We start from the raw sequence: 18739 nt of genomic DNA, 5'->3' as shown, positions 1-18739 counted from the left end.
TTTGCTTCCATGTATTTTTTAACTTTGTCTTTAATTTTCTGGTCATCCCATTCGTTCTTTAGTAGGATGTTCTCTACCCTCCATGTATTGGAGGGCATTCCACCTTTTCTTTTATGGTTGATTTCAAGTTTGATAGTGTGATCTGAAAATATGCATGATATTATCTCAGTCTTTTGGTACCTGATGAGGACTGATTTGTGACCCAATATGTGATCTATTCTGGAGAATGTTCCATGTGCACTCTAGAAGAATGTGTATTCTGCTGCTTTAGGATGAGATGTTCTGAATTTATCTGTTAAGTCCATCTGGCCCAGTGTGTCATTCAGAACCTTTGTTTCCTTGTTGATTTTCTGCTTAAATGATCTGTCCATTGTTGTAAATGGAGTACTAAAGTCTCCTACTATTATGGTATTAGCAGTGAGTTTGCTTAGGTTGTGATTAATTGATTTATATATTTGGGTGCTTTTATGTTGGGTGCTACAATTGTTAGCTCTTCTTGATGGATATACCCCTTAAATATAATATAATGACCTTCTTCATGTCTTGTTACAGTCTTTGTTTTAAAATCTAGTTGGTCTGTTATAAGTGTGGTACTCTGGCTTTCTTTTGATATCCATTAGCATGATAGATGGTTCTCCATCTCTTCACTTTCCTTTTTTTTTTTAATTTTTTTTAATGTTTATTTATTTTGAGAGAGAGAGCAAGCAAGGGAGAGGCAGAGAGAGAGGGAGACAGAGAATTGAAGCAAACTGTGCACTATCAGCACAAAGTCCGATGTGGGGCTCAAACTCACAACTGTGAGATTATGACCTGAGCTAAAGTCAGATGCTCAACTGAGACACCCAGGCGCCCCTCCATTCCCTCACTTTCAATCTGCAGGTATCCTCAGGTCTAAAATGAGTCTGTTGTAGGCAGCATATAGATGTATCTTGTTTTTTTTGTTTGTTTGTTTTGTTTTTTTATCCATTCTGATACTCTGTGTCTTTATAGTAGGACATTTAATTCATTTACATTCGGAGTGCTTATTGAAAGATACGAACTTAGCGCCATTGTGTTACCTGTAGATTTTGTGTTCCTGGTAATGTTCTCTGGTCCTTTGTAGTCTTTGCTGCTTTCTACTCAGAGAGTCCCCCTTAGAATTTTTGCTGGACTGGTTTAGTGGTCACAATTTCCCTTAGTTTTTGTTTGCCTGGGAAACTTTATCTCTCCTTCTATTCTGAATGACAGCCTCATTGGATAAAGGATTCTTGACTGCATATTTTTCTTATTCAGCACATTGAATATTTCCTGCCATTCTCTTCTGGTCTGTCAAGTTTCAATGGACAGGTCTGCCTCTAACTTTATGTGTCTACCCTCGTAGGTTAAGGACCTTTTGTCCCTAGCTGCTTTCAGAATTCTTTCTTTGCCTTTGTATTTTGCAAGTTACTTTATGATATGTCATGATGTTGACCTGTTTTTGTTGATTTTGAAGGGAGTTCTCTGTGTCTCTTGGACTTGGATGCCTGTTTCCTTCCCCAGATTAGGGAAGTTCTCAGCTATAATTTATTTAAATAAGCCTTTGCCCCTTTTCTTGCTCTTCTTCTTCTGGGACTCAATGATATGGATATTATTTCATTTAATAGAATCACTTAGTTCTCTAATTCTCCCCTCATGGTCTAGTAATTTCCTTTCCCTCTTTTTCTGCTTCATTATATTCCATCATTTTATCTTCTATTTCACCTATTCTCTCCTCGGCCTCTTCAGTCCTCACTGTCACTATATCTAGTTTATTTTGTGTCTCATCTATAGCATTCTTTAAAATTCATCTCGGCGAGTTCTCAGGTCTTTGATCTCTACAGCAAGCGTTTCTCTGGTGTTTTCTATGCTTTTTTCAAGCCCAGCTATTAGGCTTATGACTGTTATTATGAATATATTTATATTGTTTATATCTGTTTGGAACAAGTCTCTGGCTGTGATTTCTTCTTGATCTTTCCTTTGGAGAGAATTCTTCCATCTTGTCATTTTGGCTAAGTTTCTGTCTTTTGTGTATTTTAAAAGCATATTATGTGTCCTATACCTGAGAGTAATGCTATATTAAAAAAGGGTCATACACTGTTGAGGGCCTGGCACTCTGGGAAGTGTTTCTGGTGTTTTGTTGAGTGTACTCTCCTCTTGCATTTTGGTTGCTTTATGCCACTGGTCAGTCCTCCGCAAAGCTCCTCCTTGCTTGTAGTGGGGAGTGTTTGGACCTTTAACTAGGTGTGCTTTGATTTGTTTGTTGAAGCAACCCTGGGGGAAGAAAGGAAGGGGAGAGGAGCCGGATCCCATTAAAAGAGAAAAAAGAAAGGGGAGAAAGAAAACCAAATAGAAAATCAAAAACTGTAAGGCTGATTCCAAGGAAAGTGAAAGGAAAAGAAGTTGGGGGGGGGGGGGGGTGAGGAAAGCAGAAGGAAAAAGAAAGGAAAGAAAAAGAAAAGGATTTAAAAAAACAAATAAAAAATATGTAATAAGAAATGACAAAAAACAAATCAGAAAGTCTGAGCCTGATTCCAAAAGAAAAAAAGAAGAGGAATGAAAAAAATGAAAAAAGAAACCCAGAGTTGTCTGTTGGTGTGTGTTTGGGGGGTGGCTGTGCTGGTCTGGAAGCAAGGCCGGCTGTGTTGGGTCAGTCTTGTTTCAGTAAATAAGCAGTTGCTAGGCATGGAGAGGAGGGGTTAGGTGTAAGTGTGTCCGGCCTCCACTGGGGGCAACTGTGCTGCTCTCTGAAGTCCCACCGCATTGTTGTTAGGGAGGAAAAAGGGACGTCCTCCCAATCTACGGGTCTCAGATTGGGATCTCAACTAGGGATCTCAACCCACGCTGTTCAGGCAGTCCTCACAGAATAGCGAGGGCGGTCAGCTTGCCCTGCACCACAGTTCTCCTGTGCCTTCTCCTTGGCACTCAGTTGGGATTCAAAACCCAAAGTCTTAAAGGACTGGCGTGACAGTGATCTGCTCTCCTGCTCCAGAGTAGAGCCTTTCCACCCGGCTGATGAAAGACCTTTGGCTCACACCTGTGGGGTCTTCTGTCCTTGCGGAGGCAATAAACTCTCTTTCTAAAGTAGTCCAGGAAGGGGATTGTTCTCTTCCATTGTGCCCCAAAGATCACTACATCATGCTGTGCCCTCTGGGACCAGCTCCCTCCTCCCCGGGATTGCGTGCCACAGCTCTGCTCCAAAGAAACTCGTGCACTTCCAGAACCTGAGAGTTTCAGCTCCAAAGACTGCACAAACAAACTAGTACACTCAGTACTTTTCGCTCCCTAGTCCATGGTCCAGAGAGGTTTTCCTCTTGTGCTAACTCACTGCTGTGCTTTCACAGCCCCTCTTTGTTTCCCTTTTGTCTCTTCACAGAAGGGGTTCCCACTTCTCCATAACAGCACTATTTTATCTCCCACAACTCACACACACATGCATCTCAATCCTGCCAGGCTGTCTCCTTCCAACCGTGGAGATCCTTCTGTCGCTCCGCAGATCTATTTCCTGGGTGTTCCAAGTATTCTGACCTCAATAAGGCCATGTTTGAAGGACAAGGAAAATCCAGATCCCCCTTCTTCTCCACTATCCCCCTTCCTCCAGCATTTTCCCCTATGTTTTCTATATTTAACTTTGAACATGCATTTTTAAATCAGAAAAGTGTGTACTTGTATGTATTAAATTTTAAAATATAAATGTTCTTTTATGATTCTATGATAAAAGTGGTGACCCAAGATGAAGAAGAGCTGCTGAACACACCTGCTTCCTTAAGATGCTCTCTGCAAAATTCCGAGGAAGTCTTGATTGTGACATGGCAGAAAATCAAGGCTGTAAGCCCAGAAAACATGGTCACCTTCAGCAAGAACCATGGGGTTGTAGTCCAACCTGCCTATAAGGACAAGATAAACATCACCCAGCTGGAACTCAAGAACTCAACCATTACGTTCTGGAATACCACCCTGGAGGATGAAGGGTGTTACAAGTGCCTCTTCAATACTTTTGGTTCCGGGAAGATCTCAGGAAAAGCCTGCCTCACCCTCTCTGGTGAGAATCTCTGATAATACATTGTCTCTGGCTAGAAATGTTGTTTTCAAGAATGTTTGGAACATGGTGGTGGTGCCTAGTTTTTCAGGATCTTAACCTCAGAAAGGTTTATAAGAAGAAACTTAGCCTCTCATGTCTACCATAATGTAGTTATGGTTATTGGAAGAGTTCATGGGGCCACATTGAATCTCTGCCTGGAGTTATCTTTGCTCTGAGGAATTGTGTTGTCAGCAAGGGTAAATTAAGGACGATGGTGAGGATAAGGGGGTTCTCCTAAGTAGTGATATGATTCTGACCTGGCTTTGCCATTAGCAATCATGTGACCCTGGAAGAGTCCCGTCCACTCTCTGAAGCAGAGTTTATTTATCTACACAATAAGTATAAAATAGATTATCTGTAAAGTCCCTAACAGCATAAAAATTTTTGGATCTAAGGAAAGAGCCAGATTGGGATAACCTGAAGCCAGTTATGTGGTACCTCTCATTTTGGTTTAATGTAGTTCTCTCAGGATTGAAAGGGGATGTACCATAAAGGCCTTTCATACCTGAGGCCAACTAGAGATTTAACTGGATAATAAGCATTCTTTTACAACCCAATAGGGTTAGTTTGACAAGATTCCTCTCCTTTTAACTGACACATAACTGAGATCAAGAATTAAGAAGTGGGAATGAGGCATAACTTTGGAGCATAGCACAGTTGGTGGTAGGTTTAGAAGGGAAAAGACAAATTTAGACATAGTTATCAGGAATGTTAAAGTGAGAGTTTGAACACACTAAGAATATTGGACCTGGGGTAAGAGGATGCTCAGTACACAAGAGTGCGAGGGACATATGGCAACACCAAAAAAAAAAAAAAAAAAAATATATATATATATATATATATATATTTCTTTCACTTATTTTTGCCTATAGTGAATCCTCTCTGCAGAATCTTATGTCAGATTTTCTTCTTGATTCTATGTCTTCTGTTCTGTCTCTTTGTATCCTTTTTTCCTGTCCCCCTGCCTCCAATCTTTCTTCCTTCTTTCCTTTCCTTTTTTTCTCTCTCCTTCTTCCCTTCTTCCTTCCTTCCTTCCTTCCTTCCTTCCTTCCCCCTTCCTCATCACTTTTCATCTTTTTCCTTCTTGTGTCATTCTCATTTCTGTTACTTTTTTCTTGTTCCCCTTCTCCCTCCATCCTCCTCCTTCTCCTCCCCCGCCACTTCTTCCTCCTCTTCCTCACCTCCTCCCCCTCCTCCTTCTTCCTCCTTCTTCCCTCTTTCTTCTTCTTCTTCTTCTTCTTCTTCTTCTTCTTCTCCTTCTTCTTCTTCCCCCCATACTTTACCCTTAATATTTTGTAATAGTTTTTGCCTGAAAACCACACTCCCCTGAGTCTTCCGGGTAGTAACCCCATTCTTTTCCATTCTGACCCTTTCCAGCTACACCTTACAGCCTTCATCTAAGTCATCCTTGGATATACCAGAGCACCTTGCCACCCAGTCTCACCATGTCAACCCCACTCATCTTCCCTCACTTTTATCTGTCTTCCCCCAGTGCCCCTTGACATTAGTATCTGGGTACTCTTTGGAAAAAGCCACAGCCCTTTGGCCCCATTTCCTCCAGCCCACTGTCACCCTCCCACCTCTTGAACCTCTAAGGACAGACCAGGCTTTCATTTAGTTACTGCCCTTTAATTATCTTGAGGGCTCTGAAGCAACCACAGGAAAGCAAAACTGCATTTGCTCAGCAGAGATAAACTGCACATTGAAAAATATACGATGGCAATGAATTCATCAGTCAAGGGACTTTTGGAAGGGAACAGGATTACAGCTGGACTAAAATAATATCCTTTTCTCATTAACTACTTGTTTTAACTCCATTCAGGTGATCTCCAAGGTCTTTCCAACTGTCATTCTGTGATTTTATAGTTATGGGCATGTGAATTTCTAATTTACATTTTTTATGGATACTCCAAGCAGGGACTTTCCAAGTCTCCTCCATGCATCTCATTCCCTGGGCCAGCTCCAAGCAGAGAAAGGCCATCCCTAAGCAGCAGTCCCTGTACGGGCTCTCTGTTCTGAAACTGCCCTGGTACTTCTGAGAAGTGCAAGCTACCTGTATGGAAGTGCTGATTGGTGGCTATTGTCAGACTATGAGAGGGATACCCAGAAGAAGGCAGAGGTGCTGCATTGCCCGTGGAAAAAGAGAACAGAATAATTAAGCTCTGGACTGTATGGGAAAGAAGATGCCCTTTATCCATTCAGCTAATTCCCCTGCAGAGAAACGACAGAGAGGATTTTTCTTGTTGCCGGGTTGTACTAGGCCAGTTTCCATCCTGCCGGCCAGAGAATTAGACACAGGAAGAACTGAGATGCCCCAGTTTGGGTTGGATGTGCCATCTTATGTCTTGAGCCCCCAGTGTCTTTCTGTACAGATCTTCCTTCATCCTCTGAGGAGAATGTGGTGCTTAACTGATGGCAGACCATCATTTTTTTTTTTGTCCCAGTACAGCCCACAGTGTTCCTTCACTATAAATTTTTCGAAGACCACGTAAATATCACTTGCTCTGCCAATGCCCGCCCAGCCCCTGTGATCTCCTGGAAGGTCTCTGGGTCAGGGATTGAAAACAGTACTGAGATTCTCTCACACCCCAATGGGACCACGTCTGTCACGAGTGTCCTCCAGGTCAAAGACCCCAAGAGCCAGGTGGGGAAGGAGGTAATCTGCCAGGTGCTACACCTGGGGACTATGACCAGCGTCAGGCAAACTTTGGACAAAGGTAAGAGAAGGTGGGCAAAGATGTGTCACACACCTGGAGGGTAGTGAATGTTTTGCGAGCCTGTTGGTTTCTTAGCAAAGGAGCTAGTAGGAGAGAGAATGGCATAAGTGGGGAAAGATAAACAGGGTTGAGGAAGCCAATAAAGCCAATTTTACTTTGGTAAATGTGGTATGTTGCCCACATACCAAATGCTTTTGCTGAGATCCATCCATTCATTTATTTTTCCACACTGCTGACATTTACTGAGTATCTGTTCTGTGCCAGGCTTTGGGACTGTTGAAATGTGACAGTAAGCAAGGCTCAGTCCCTTTGCTCAGAAAGCTTCTGGTTTACTGGGAATACAGAATGGGCAGTTACAAAACCGTGTGTTAAATGCTTCAATAAGAAAGCTACGGTGCACCCTGAGAGGATTGAGGGCGGGGAGGAGGGACGTCAGCTCAATCTGGAGGGATCAAGGAGATTTCCTGGAAGAAGTGACCTCTCCAATAAAGGCTTTGGTAATCTACGCTGTGGAAAAGGGGCAACGGAGGTTTTAAGAAAGAGGCCTATCGGAAGGTGTTTACCTCACCCCTTTGAAACAAACTGCCTCCTGTTCAAAACCCCTTTTGCTTTCTTGTGTTTTTCTCTAAACTGCTATCTCTGGGTCTCATGGATACAAGAAGTAAAGGTTCTGGGTGGGAGAATAAAGGGAGTGGCCGTTTTAGAGGCAAGACACTTTGCGAATAGTCACGGTTTTCTTTCTCTCTGTGGTTCTGAGGCACCAACTCTGGATGAGGCTGTCTGTAATAAGCCTCCTAAAAAGGTATTGATGGGTTTTGGTTTTGTTTTTTTTTTTTTTCAGGGAGGATTTTAAGCAACAGAGCTTGGAAAAGCTTTTTCCTGTGTATCCCTTATTGGCGTGGTGGCCTCTAAGCAAAATTTCCTATAGTCATTTTTGGGGTCCTTGTAAAAAACAGACAAATCAAAAAGTTGACATTTAGGTAAATTTGGTCAAAAGATATGCAGTGTTAGATCTGGATACTTGTGAAGAGATCCTCATTTTCAGCCAAGGCAAAGGGTCAATTTCCCTGAAAAACAAGAAGCTGAAAAGGAACTGGTCTTCTTTCCCAAGAATGCTAAAATCGACTTATGTCATGTATAATGTGTGAACATCATTTCTGTAATGTTTGTTTGTTCTGCGAACGCTTACTAAAAGTCTCCCGCGCTTCGAGCATGTGTCAAGCACAGAAACTGTTGAACTTAGACACATCTCTGTCTGAAGGTGCCCGATTCAATTATGATGTAACAAATCCCTTTACGGAGGTATGGGGAAGATGCTGGAAACTCCCAAATCAGGAGGCTCTTCCTCCTGTCTTTGTATTGCAGAGTGATGCTGAGGAACTTTGTTGGCCGGTGGAAAGAGCTTTAATAACAAAGATGCAGATTAGAAGACATACAGTAAAAGCATTGAGATGAGTTACTCCTGGGGTCGGAATCATGAGATGCATGATTTTTTTTTTCTTTCTATTACTCTGTATTTTCCAAAGCGCCCTCAATAAATATATGACTTTCACGGACCGTAAGGCAAAGAATATGCACTTTAGAGGCAAACCAAGCTCTGACCAAGCCCTGGTTCTGCTGCTTACTACTCTGATTCTGGGCTTGCTTAACTTCTCTCAGCCTCAGTTTTTTGTTCTATTGTTGTTGTTTGTATATGTGAGATAATAATAATAATACCTAACTCTTGGGCTGTTTTGAGGACTAAATGAAACCACACATTCAAAGGTCTTAAGAGATAGCAACCACATAAACCGTGTGGTTAGATTATTATTAACTAAATGCTATCGAAATAATATAAAGCCATGAATGTAAACTTCAATAGATATATATTTAAGGGTAGCTTTCATTTTAAGCTCAGTTCTAGGAAAAACTAATCACAACTGTTTCTCTATCCTTTTTTGCCTCAACAGCTTCTTATGACTTTGTGTCTCCTTTTTCCCCCTCAACATCTATAGGCTTTTGGTTTTCAGTTCCACTATTGTTAAGTATTGTTTCCCTGGTCATTCTCCTGGTCTTAATCTCAATCTTATTATACTGGAAACGTCGTCGGAACCAAGACCGAGGTGAGTGATCACGAGAAATACACAGAAGGAAACAAATGACTTTTTAATAGCAATTTGGGGGGGTCGCGTGAAGACGTAAAAAAGGGGTGGCAACAATGTGTTTTCGCTGTTTCCAAAATACCTAAATGTTTCTGGTATTTTAGAACACGTCAGCGTCATTTTCTTGCAATTGGACGTTAAAACTGGATGCTTCTGCTTTTTGTTTCCTAAGATCATTTAGTGGCTAATTATTTGTAACTTGAGAGTAAGGGTTGATGAGAGGAAATGTGGAAAATGTTGATCCAACCATTGTTGAATCAGCTGATGGCAATACCAGGGAGAGAAGTCTCAGCGTCCACACTGTGTTCTTCCACTTATTACTGAGAAGGACAATCTCTTTTCTTTTTACAGAGCTCCCCAGGGCCAGCTACTCCATGCAACAGACTCTGACATTATCCAATATACTCACTAATTAAATAGTATTTTCTGTTATACTCTTACTATGTCTCAAACACTATAGGCAACATGTAGGCAATCTTCTAACTACATTATGTCATTCTGTCCTTATAGACTGCACATTTTCTCTCTGTCCCCTACAACATCTATCACAACATCTTATGTATATTATTAGGTGCTCAATAGCTGTTCATTAAAATAGTGAATGAATCAGTGGATGAATGGATGGGTGGATGGCTGGCTGGATGGATGGAAGGATAGATTTTGAAAGTGATGTTTTCAATTCTCCTTTTCTTATTGTAATTTCAGTGCCTCATAAATGCTGAGTCTAAAGCATTGTGAGATATTATAAAATGAGACGCTGTAAAACAAGAGGAGTCAGCTAGAAAGAGAGAATTAAATTTTTTTGTTTTCTGAAGACAGTGCATAATTTATTAAAGTTAATGCAAAGCTGCAGTTTATGGCATGTTGATGGGGATTTCCGAGGGTGAAAGGCTGATATGGGAGTTTTCACCATCTCAGATAACTGTAAGGGAAGGAAGAAAATGTTGGTTTAGAGTGTTATTTTAAATTTCTATTAAAAACTTCACTGAAGCGCTACTTTTCCCCCTTTTTCTTTTATGTCTCATGAGCTATCTCTCATGTGCTAGGTTTTTCAAACACTTAATTTTGCATAAACCTTATATAAACACCAGATTAATGTCATTTTATAAAAAACAACAATTCTTCAGTGCCAATGATCCCTTTGCAAAAGTAGTCAAAAGAATGTGTTCTGTGGGGAGAGGGGATTACATATCAGATAATTTTATTGCATGTAAACATAAGCCCATAGAATTCATTAGTGCTCTGCAGAATGTCGAAGGCAGAAGGCTGTTTGACTCTATCCAAACGTTTCGTTTTTCCAGTTAGGAACTGAAGCCAGAGAGGGAAATTGACTTTTTTCCTAAGGTCACACAGCTAGTTAACAACAGGTTTAGGACGAGAACCGTGGCCTTGGTCTCCTGACCTCTGCCAGAATGTTCTTCCAGCTGTGATACCCTGGACTTCTGACTTGAAAGGCACTATTGGGTTGCATTTATTTTAGTCTTAGCTTGCTGTTACTGCTGTATTCTTTTGGAAAGTACGAAGAAAAAAAGTATGAAGTGTTCAAATTTGTTTTAAAAAGTCCCTGTTGGACAAGAATCTTACAATGCAATCTATTCAAGCCCAAGGTAAATTCCACTAGAATGGGGCATTTGAAGAATAATTGTCCTTTGTTCATTAACTCTTAGGTTTTCTGGGAAAAAGAATTGTTCAAGGCCTTTTCCAATTCCTGAAGCAAAGGGAGTCAGCTTATCTTTGTACCCAGGCTTTTCTCATTTATGAAATAAACACTTGCACCTCTCTAGGATCTTGTAAGCACTAGAATTGCTATTTACTGATGATATCTTCATGACATGTGGCCAACTCAGTTAATTACGCTGAATGTGAAGTGGCATATTTTGGGTGGCTGAATTGTTTTGTGGGTTTCAAAAATGTTAGTAGGTCCCATACACTGAAATAGCTAGTAAAACCAAGTGTTTGTTATTCTGGAGACTTAAACACTCAGGACCAAAACTTAAGTTATACAAAAAGTTCGCAGAAAGGGATGAAAACCATCGGAGATACTGACGTTTAAAATTTCTTTAAGTAACAAATTTTGATTATCAATTTGTGATGAAAGTGAACAGTCCTACTACATTTGCTTCCTACTTTTTCCCTACCCTTGCTTTGGGTTTTCCTTTTCTCTTCTCTTTGCTTTCCATCATCTGAAAACATAAAACTTTTGGATGGGCAGGGGAACATGATGATCAGTCAAAAATGACACCAAATTTCTGGACCTGGTTACTGGAAAAAATGGCAACTGTTCAGAAATAAGGAAGTGAAGAGGGGGAACTAAATATGTGTGTGTGTGTGTGTGTGTGTGTGTGTGTGTGTGTTCATAGTTCACGGAGAAAGAAAGAGGAGAGAAAGGATGAATTAATTCTTGCACTAGTTGAATGTGGGCAAAGAAATCATCTCTGAGAAGCTGCTGGGTGGTAAGACAAATCTAGTTAAGTAAGGGTTTGACTCTTTGTTAGGTCCATAACAAATGCAACAAAATCACTTATTCATTGCTCACAAAAGCACAGCAGACTTACAGTTTCAGGATAGAGGGGTAATCTGTAATGATGATGTTATTTTTGTACAAATTAGGATCTATTTTTCTTGTGATCCTGTTTAACACCAGAGAGAATGTTGTTCTTTTCACCAGGAAAGGTGTCCTCCGGAGGAAGGTATGGTGAGTTAGAGGCAGTTTCTCTTTGTTGCATTCCTGATAGGATCAGATCACAGTTACTTCCCATGAGACTACAACAACCAGATAATAATAGATTGATAGGTTTTCAAAAAAAAAAATCCCTTTTATTTTCTTTCATGAATGTAGTGCTTTATTACTGAAATAGAAAGTGAAAAAAAAATAAAATTTCCTAGGGAAAATTTCCCCTACTCTATAATATTCTATTAAAACCCAATTGAGGTCATAAATTTTTCCCTTCCACATATACTACAATGAAGTTAAATTTGGGATTGAAAATAACCTCTTATTTCTCGTTAGTCAACCCACCAATGATTACGTGCTTCTCAGTAACAAAAACCTCACGTGGGGGCAGATCTGAACAGATAATCATCTCACTTTTTGAAATGTTTGAGTAGCAGTTTTCTTTTGTTTGATTGAGTCAAAGTATAAGTGGAAAACAGTAAAAAATTTACACAACCGTAGGAAATGCCTATTCCAAACTTCACTTTTTCTTCAAATCATCCAACTATTTTGTAACAAAGTGGTTTTTCCTTCACCAACATTACCTGTATAATTACCTTGAATTCTTTCACTTCACTCCATAATAACCTGACCTTTAAATGGGCTGTCTTTTCATTGATAACAATGGAGGTGTTGATAAAACACTGTGCCCTCAGTGGAATCATGTCACTTTCTCTTATTTTAAGCTTAGTACTATGTCAAATACCAGAAGTGCTCAATAATTTTGATGGTGAAATAGTGATTAGTTGTAAGGGCAATACAAAAAATATTTGTTTCCAAAAACAAATGCAAATCTTTGCTTTGCGTAATAATTGTACCTATGTCTCCCTAATGCAGAGTGGTTGTGGGGGCGGGGGTGGTCCTTACCCCTACTCCAGTTTCCTCAGAGCTCCAAGCAGAAGAGATGTGGCACTTTTTATGAGAGAAGTGTTAAGCAACCTTTACTGAACTGCTTAGGTCAATACCGCCGGGAGAAATCTTGCCTTCCAACTGATTTTTCTACAAAAGTTTACACTCCAGTGGGTGCAGATGCCGTCCATCATCTCAAAATGGCAGGGCATGATCTGATTACAGAGTCATTGGCCAACAGAATCTTAAGCCCGGGCATTCTTGCCTGAGCTGCTTTATGTCTTTTACCACAGATAGTGGATACTGGGCAAGTTTAAACTTGGCAAGTTTAAAACATTGCAGTTTCTGGTGAAGAGTTACTTACGATACTTACGATTTACATAGAGAATGAGAGGTGGCACCAAGATAAAATCCTAGGCCTTTTACTTCACTAACTACACGCCTTGAGGGGAGGCCCACATCCTTTCAGTTTATGTGCTAGAAATCTGATGGCCCTTGAAAGGCCCTCCATGTGTCTTTTTTGTGACACATGAATGCTACCCAATGTCTAGCAAGTTAATGTCCACAGGAAGCAAAGCTCAAGGTCTTATAAATAAAATACACATAGATCATATAAAATTCTTTAAAAAAAATTTTTTTTTCTATGTTTATTTATTTTTGAGAAAGAGAGAGAGACAGAGCTTGAGTGGGGGAGGGCAGAGAGAGAGGGAGACCGAGAGTCCGAAGCAGGCCCCAGGCTCTGAGCTGTCAGCACAGAGCCCAACATGGGGCTCGAACTCACGAACTGAGAGATCATGACCTGAGCTGAAGTCAGACGCCTAACTGACTGAGCCACCCAGGTGCCCCAGATCATTTGGAATTCTTTAATGTTTTTTTCACTTGTAGTCTTAAGTGATTCTGCAGAACATTTTTTCCTAGAATTACCTGTCCTTTTATTTTTAAGCAATTACATTTTTTTAATGTTTATTTTTGAGAGAGAGTGGGGGAAGGGCATGGAGAGAGAGATGGACAGAGGATCTGAAGCTGGCTCTATTCTGACAGCAGAGAGACCGATATGAGGCTCAAATGCATGAACTGTAAGATCATGACCTGAACCAAAGTCAGTCACTTAACCGACTGAGCCTCCCAGGAGTCCCTACCTATGTCCTTTTAAAGAGTCACAGTGTCCTTGTGTCACATTGGATCAAGAAATGTCCTTATCTTTGCCAATTAAATATGCACAGGAGTATTCTGTGTTTAGTGACCCTTTTGTTATTTATAGAAATACATACCACTATGTATAGAAATTATACATGTTTGAAGTTAATATCTTGTTCTTTCTTTTATCTAGAGCCCTAGAAGACTCACACAGAACCCTGAATATTATGTCCTGGTCTACTTGAATCTGATTCATGAGAAAGGCAGGAGGAAAAGGGTCATTCTCCAAGAACAAAAGAGGTAGGGGTAAAAGACCTAAGAATTTCAAGATTTCCTTCTGCCATGTAAGCGACCCAGTGCTGGTGAGTGTTCCAAAAGGAAGTCATTTCACCTCTCAAGTCTGTTGTAGGACTTGATTTTGTGAAGTAGGGCAGTGTTGTCCTGTTGAATAGACTCTGGATCAGTAGCCACAACTCAGAGACTGACTCTGGCTCCAGCTGATGGCAGCCCCACGTTCATCACTTTATCTCAATGAGCTTCCACATCTGCATCCAGAAAATTAAGAAGTTGGACCAGATAATTTGCCATTCTGCTCTAAAAACTGATGTAATTCCAGGAAAGAAAATGAATAATGAAATGAAAAAGAGAAAGGAGAATACAGAAAGGTGTTGAGGACCAAAGAACTTTTCTGAGACTACCTTTAACCTTTCTGTTGATGTTCCTTCTCTTCTTCCATATTGTTCTTAGGTCCATGAGTCTGTTTTTTCATGTGTTTATTCACTGCATTGTTAATAACTGGTCTTTCTAAAGTCCTTGGTTTCACTGCTATATTTCATGTTCTTTTGTGACGTTTACCACAATGAATGTGGGACTGAATTTATTGCAAAATAACATCGGCAACCTTAACTTTACTTATCTATTTTTATAGAAGAATAAGTATTGTTAGTCCAACAGCTCGCATATTTAAAAAAGTTTGCATTTCCTGTCCCATTTGACTCATAAGATGTCAGTCCTATTTTAGTCGTTGTGAATTCAAACTTGTGTAATGAAAACATATGATAAGAATAAGCATTTAGGAAGCTTTGTAAATAACAGTCAATTCAAATGCTTTTCTCTCCTGTCTTCTTTTCTCATGAGTTAACTTCTCATAATAGCAGAGAAGGCATGTATGGGTTTATAGATCCCTTTGGTCTAAATGTATTTCCCTTTCCTTTCCTTTCCTTTTTATTTATTTATTTTGAGGGGAGATGGGACAGAGAGAGAGACAGAGAGATAGAGAGAGAGAGAGAAACTCAAGCAGGCTTCATGCCCACCACCCTAGGATCATGACCCAAGCTGAAATCAAGAGTCAGACACTCAACCAACTGAGCCACCCACGTGACCCCTAAATAGATTTTTTGAACTAGTGGAACAATTTTGAACTCTTATTACTCACAAGACCAAATTAGTGACTTTTTCAGTATTGCCTGATTTCTTCTCTCTACTCCGTGACTAAAACTTAACTTGTTTTCACTGTTGAATTGGATATTTGTATATTTAAGCCTTTCATATGTTATTTAATTCTGTATTATTTCATATATTTGTATTAAAATACTGAATGATTAAAAGTAAAAGTGTCAAGGCTAAATATTTGGTTCATGATACTCTTTTGGGGAATGTGGTAGACATTAGTGATAATCTTTATACTTTCCCTCTGTGTGTGAAACCCTCCCCTCCCATCTATCTCTCACCCACTAGAAGATGCCACTAACATTTCTGATTAGTCACAAAGTCACAAATCAGATATCCTTGATCTAGCCAGAGGGAGCTCTATCAGTTTGGTAACTGTGTCCATTTGACGTGATATGGTCAATTTTGGAGCACTTCCTTGCATGTGCTCTTTTGATGTTGCTCTTTGACACCAACCTTTGCAAACTGATTAGCTTACACAGTTTTGAATTGAATAGGAGCCACCACCCTGCCTCTCGTTTTGTTGCGTTACTGTATCTTTGTATCTCAACTGCCAGATCAGGCAGGATAGCTAAAGCAGCAGTTCTCAAAAGTTTAGAACATCCCTAAAAACATTATTGAGGACCCCAAAGAACTTTCTGGTAAAGAGAAGTGTTTGCCAATATTTACCACATTTGAAATTGAAACTTACATATTTGAAAAAAAATATACAAGCATGTATTCTATTAGCCATCAGAATGATGTCAACATTACACATCGTGCAGCTTCTGGAAAATTCCACAGCACATTTGAGAGAATGAAAGTGAAATAGGCAAATGATGTTTTTGTATGATGGTGACAATAGTTTTGACCTCGTGGGCCCCCTGAAATGGTCTCAGGGACAATATTAAAGGCTGATCTTGTAAAGTATATGCAAAGACGGAGACCACCTGATGAGATTTTGTGAGTCTTTCCCAAGGAAACTCCTTGTTAAACAGGTATCTTCACAGTGCCTAAACATTTCATCATTTCATCATAACTTAGTGCAGAGAACCCTAGGACGAATCCTTCTTTGTCACTAATCCAGGAGTACCTCAGAGATATTATGGTTTGGTTTCAGACCTCTGCAAAAAAGCAAATATCATTAAAAAAGGGCTCAGATGAATTTCTTGTTTTCCCAGTACCTATAAAAGTTACGTTGACACTATACTGTAATCTATTAAGTGTGTATTAACGTTATGTCTGAAAAACAATGCGCATATCTCAGTTAAAGAATACTTTATTGCTAAAAAGTGCTAACCATCCTCTGAGCTTTCATCGAGTCATACTCACTGATCACAGATCACCTAACAAATAGAATAATAATGAAAACGTTTGAAATATTGCAAGAATTACCAAAATGTGACACAGACACACGAATGACAAAATGCTTCTGGAAAAAAGACACCCATGGACTTGCGTGAGGAAGGGTTGCCCCAAACTGTCAATTTGTAAAAAACACAGTATCTGTGAAGTGAAATAAAGCAAGGTACCCATGTAATTCAATTAAATTGGCTTATAAAGTGGCTTATCAGTTACCTTGGAGCATATTGAGGGACTTGGACTTAGACTAGTAGGCTGTGATGGAAAAAACCCCGGGAAGGTCATAGCCAATGAAGACAGGAGGAGGAAGGGGTAGCCCAGAGCACGCGGCTGAGAAGGCCGATGCATGTGGAACACCTGTCTTGCCCTCTGATTCCTGCCTGGTCACCCCTGGGAGGAGCTCTCCAACATCCCATACTTATCCTGAAAGTGTCAATTAGGAGTGCTTTTTCTGAATTTGTGAATTGGAAAGAGGCAGCTTGGGCTTTGTATGCTTAAGTAATGCTGGGAAAGTTGTAAGCACTTGAGTCATTTAGAGTAACTCAGTCACATAGTTCTCTTGGTAAAAATTTAGAAAAATTCCAAGGTGGTGATAAACCTGGTCAGAGATAGGGGAAAGCAAAAGAAGCCTTTTGGGTTTAAAATAAAACTAAAACTGAAGATGAGAATTTGGGGGAGGATGTAAAAATGTATTAATCACCAACGAGGTAACATTTATAAATACAGGTTCAAAGAGTACAAAATCCATACAGTAACTAGGGATCATAAAGCTTTGGTTAAAACAGCTTCCTTGAGGGGTGCCTGGGTGGCTCAGTCGGATAAGCGTCCGACTTTGGCTCGGGTCATGATCTCACGGTTTGTGAGTTCGAGCCCTGCATCGGGCTCTGTGCTGACAGCTTGGAACCTGCTTCAGATTCTGCGTCTCCCTCTCTCTCTGCCCTTGCCCCGCTTGTGCTCTCTCAAAACTGAATACGCATTAAAAAAAAATTAAATCAGAAAACCCCTTATGAGTTAAAAAAAAACAAACAACAGTTTCCTTGAACAGACTTTCTTCTTTGGCTATCCTTAACCTACCAAGAAAGAGATTTAACTTTTTAAAAGTAAACATCCCTAAATTAATTCCTCACAACTGTAATATCTCTTGGGTTTGGGTTTTTGTAGTTGCTCCCAAGATATTTCAGATTTGACCACAGCCTCCCCACCACAGTTGCTCAGGCTAATGAACTTGCATGAGGTCACACAGAACTGTGATTCATTTCTAAGAAAGTCTGCTTTTGCACATACGTCACATACACTTGAGACTCCTGTGGTCAAGAAGGAGCTAAAGCCATTGTTCTAGAGGTGAAAAATGAGGCCCCAAGCTTTTCAGTGACTTTCCTCAGGTAACATTGTAAATGTGAGATGGACTGAAACTCAACTGAGAAGGCCAGGCTTCTTGCCCAGTGCCCTCTCTCCCCTCCTCTCACCCCGTGATTCAGCCCACACTCTATCAGCATATTCTGTTTATTCTACCAAGACATTCAAAGTCCAACTCCTACCATCTGGCCCCAAACCACCACTGTCTCCTAGACTGTTGTTGTAGCTTTCTTGTTAGTCTCCTTGCTCTGCTCTCTCCCCTGTTCAGTCTATTCTCAGAACTATTTGAAAATAGGGGTCAACACAAATCATGTCATTCTGCACAAAATGTCCAAATACTTCCGGTGTTATTTAGAGTAGAAGCCAAGGTCTTTACGTGGGCTATAAGGCTGTCCATGATTGGCCCCCCTGATAACTCCTTGAAATCATCTACGCCTCTTTCTCCTGATAATGTCCTGCCAGCTACACTAGCCTCCTTACTATTTCACCACTGTTCAGGCATGCTTCTGCCACAGGACTCTGGCACTTACTCTTTTTTTCTGCCTGGAATGTTCTTCCGAAGATTGCCACAATCTGAAGATTTCCCCAACAAATGCTCTTTATCTCGTTCTCCTTTTTATTTGTCTCCATTGCACACACCACCATCTAGCACACGCTGGGCTTTATTTATTTCATTTATTATCCGTCTTCTCCCATTACATGGTAAGCTTCATGATGGTGAGCGGAGATTTTTATCTGTTTGCTTGCTTGCTTGCTCTTTTCTAGCACCTAGTACAGACAGGTGGTCGACAAATAGTTTTTGGACAAATTAACTTTATGCTAATATATTTTGGGAGGGAGGAGTAGTTCAAACGACTTTGCACTGGAACATCCCTCCTGCCCTATGGGAAAGCATGATTGGCCAAGACAGCAGGAGAAGGCCTTTTAGAAATTGGCGGCCATAAAGCCTGGGGACAAGCAT

At 40.4% G+C, this 18739-nt stretch overlaps 1 protein-coding gene across 4 annotated transcripts in view; it reads left to right on the top strand.

The window, feature by feature from the left end:
• The window catches only part of CD200 (CD200 molecule), a 43117-nt gene that overhangs the window by 11246 nt on the left and 13132 nt on the right, over positions 1–18739 (top strand). The window contains exons 2-5 of one of the 4 annotated variants that reach the window (XM_047875373.1): positions 3716–4036; positions 6525–6792; positions 8787–8894; positions 13826–15538. In XM_047875373.1, coding sequence (XP_047731329.1) covers positions 3959–4036; positions 6525–6792; positions 8787–8894; positions 13826–13833 — 462 coding nt within the window. In that variant the 5' untranslated portion in view covers positions 3716–3958 and the 3' untranslated portion in view covers positions 13834–15538. The other 3 variants (XM_047875371.1, XM_047875372.1, XR_007155653.1) reach the window with 3 other exon arrangements.

This window comes from Prionailurus viverrinus, chromosome C2, assembly GCF_022837055.1.
Source record: "Prionailurus viverrinus isolate Anna chromosome C2, UM_Priviv_1.0, whole genome shotgun sequence".
NCBI classification, from domain to species: domain Eukaryota; kingdom Metazoa; phylum Chordata; class Mammalia; order Carnivora; family Felidae; genus Prionailurus; species Prionailurus viverrinus.
Note: the sequence above shows the minus strand (reverse complement) of the source record. Positions and strands in the feature narration are given on the sequence as shown.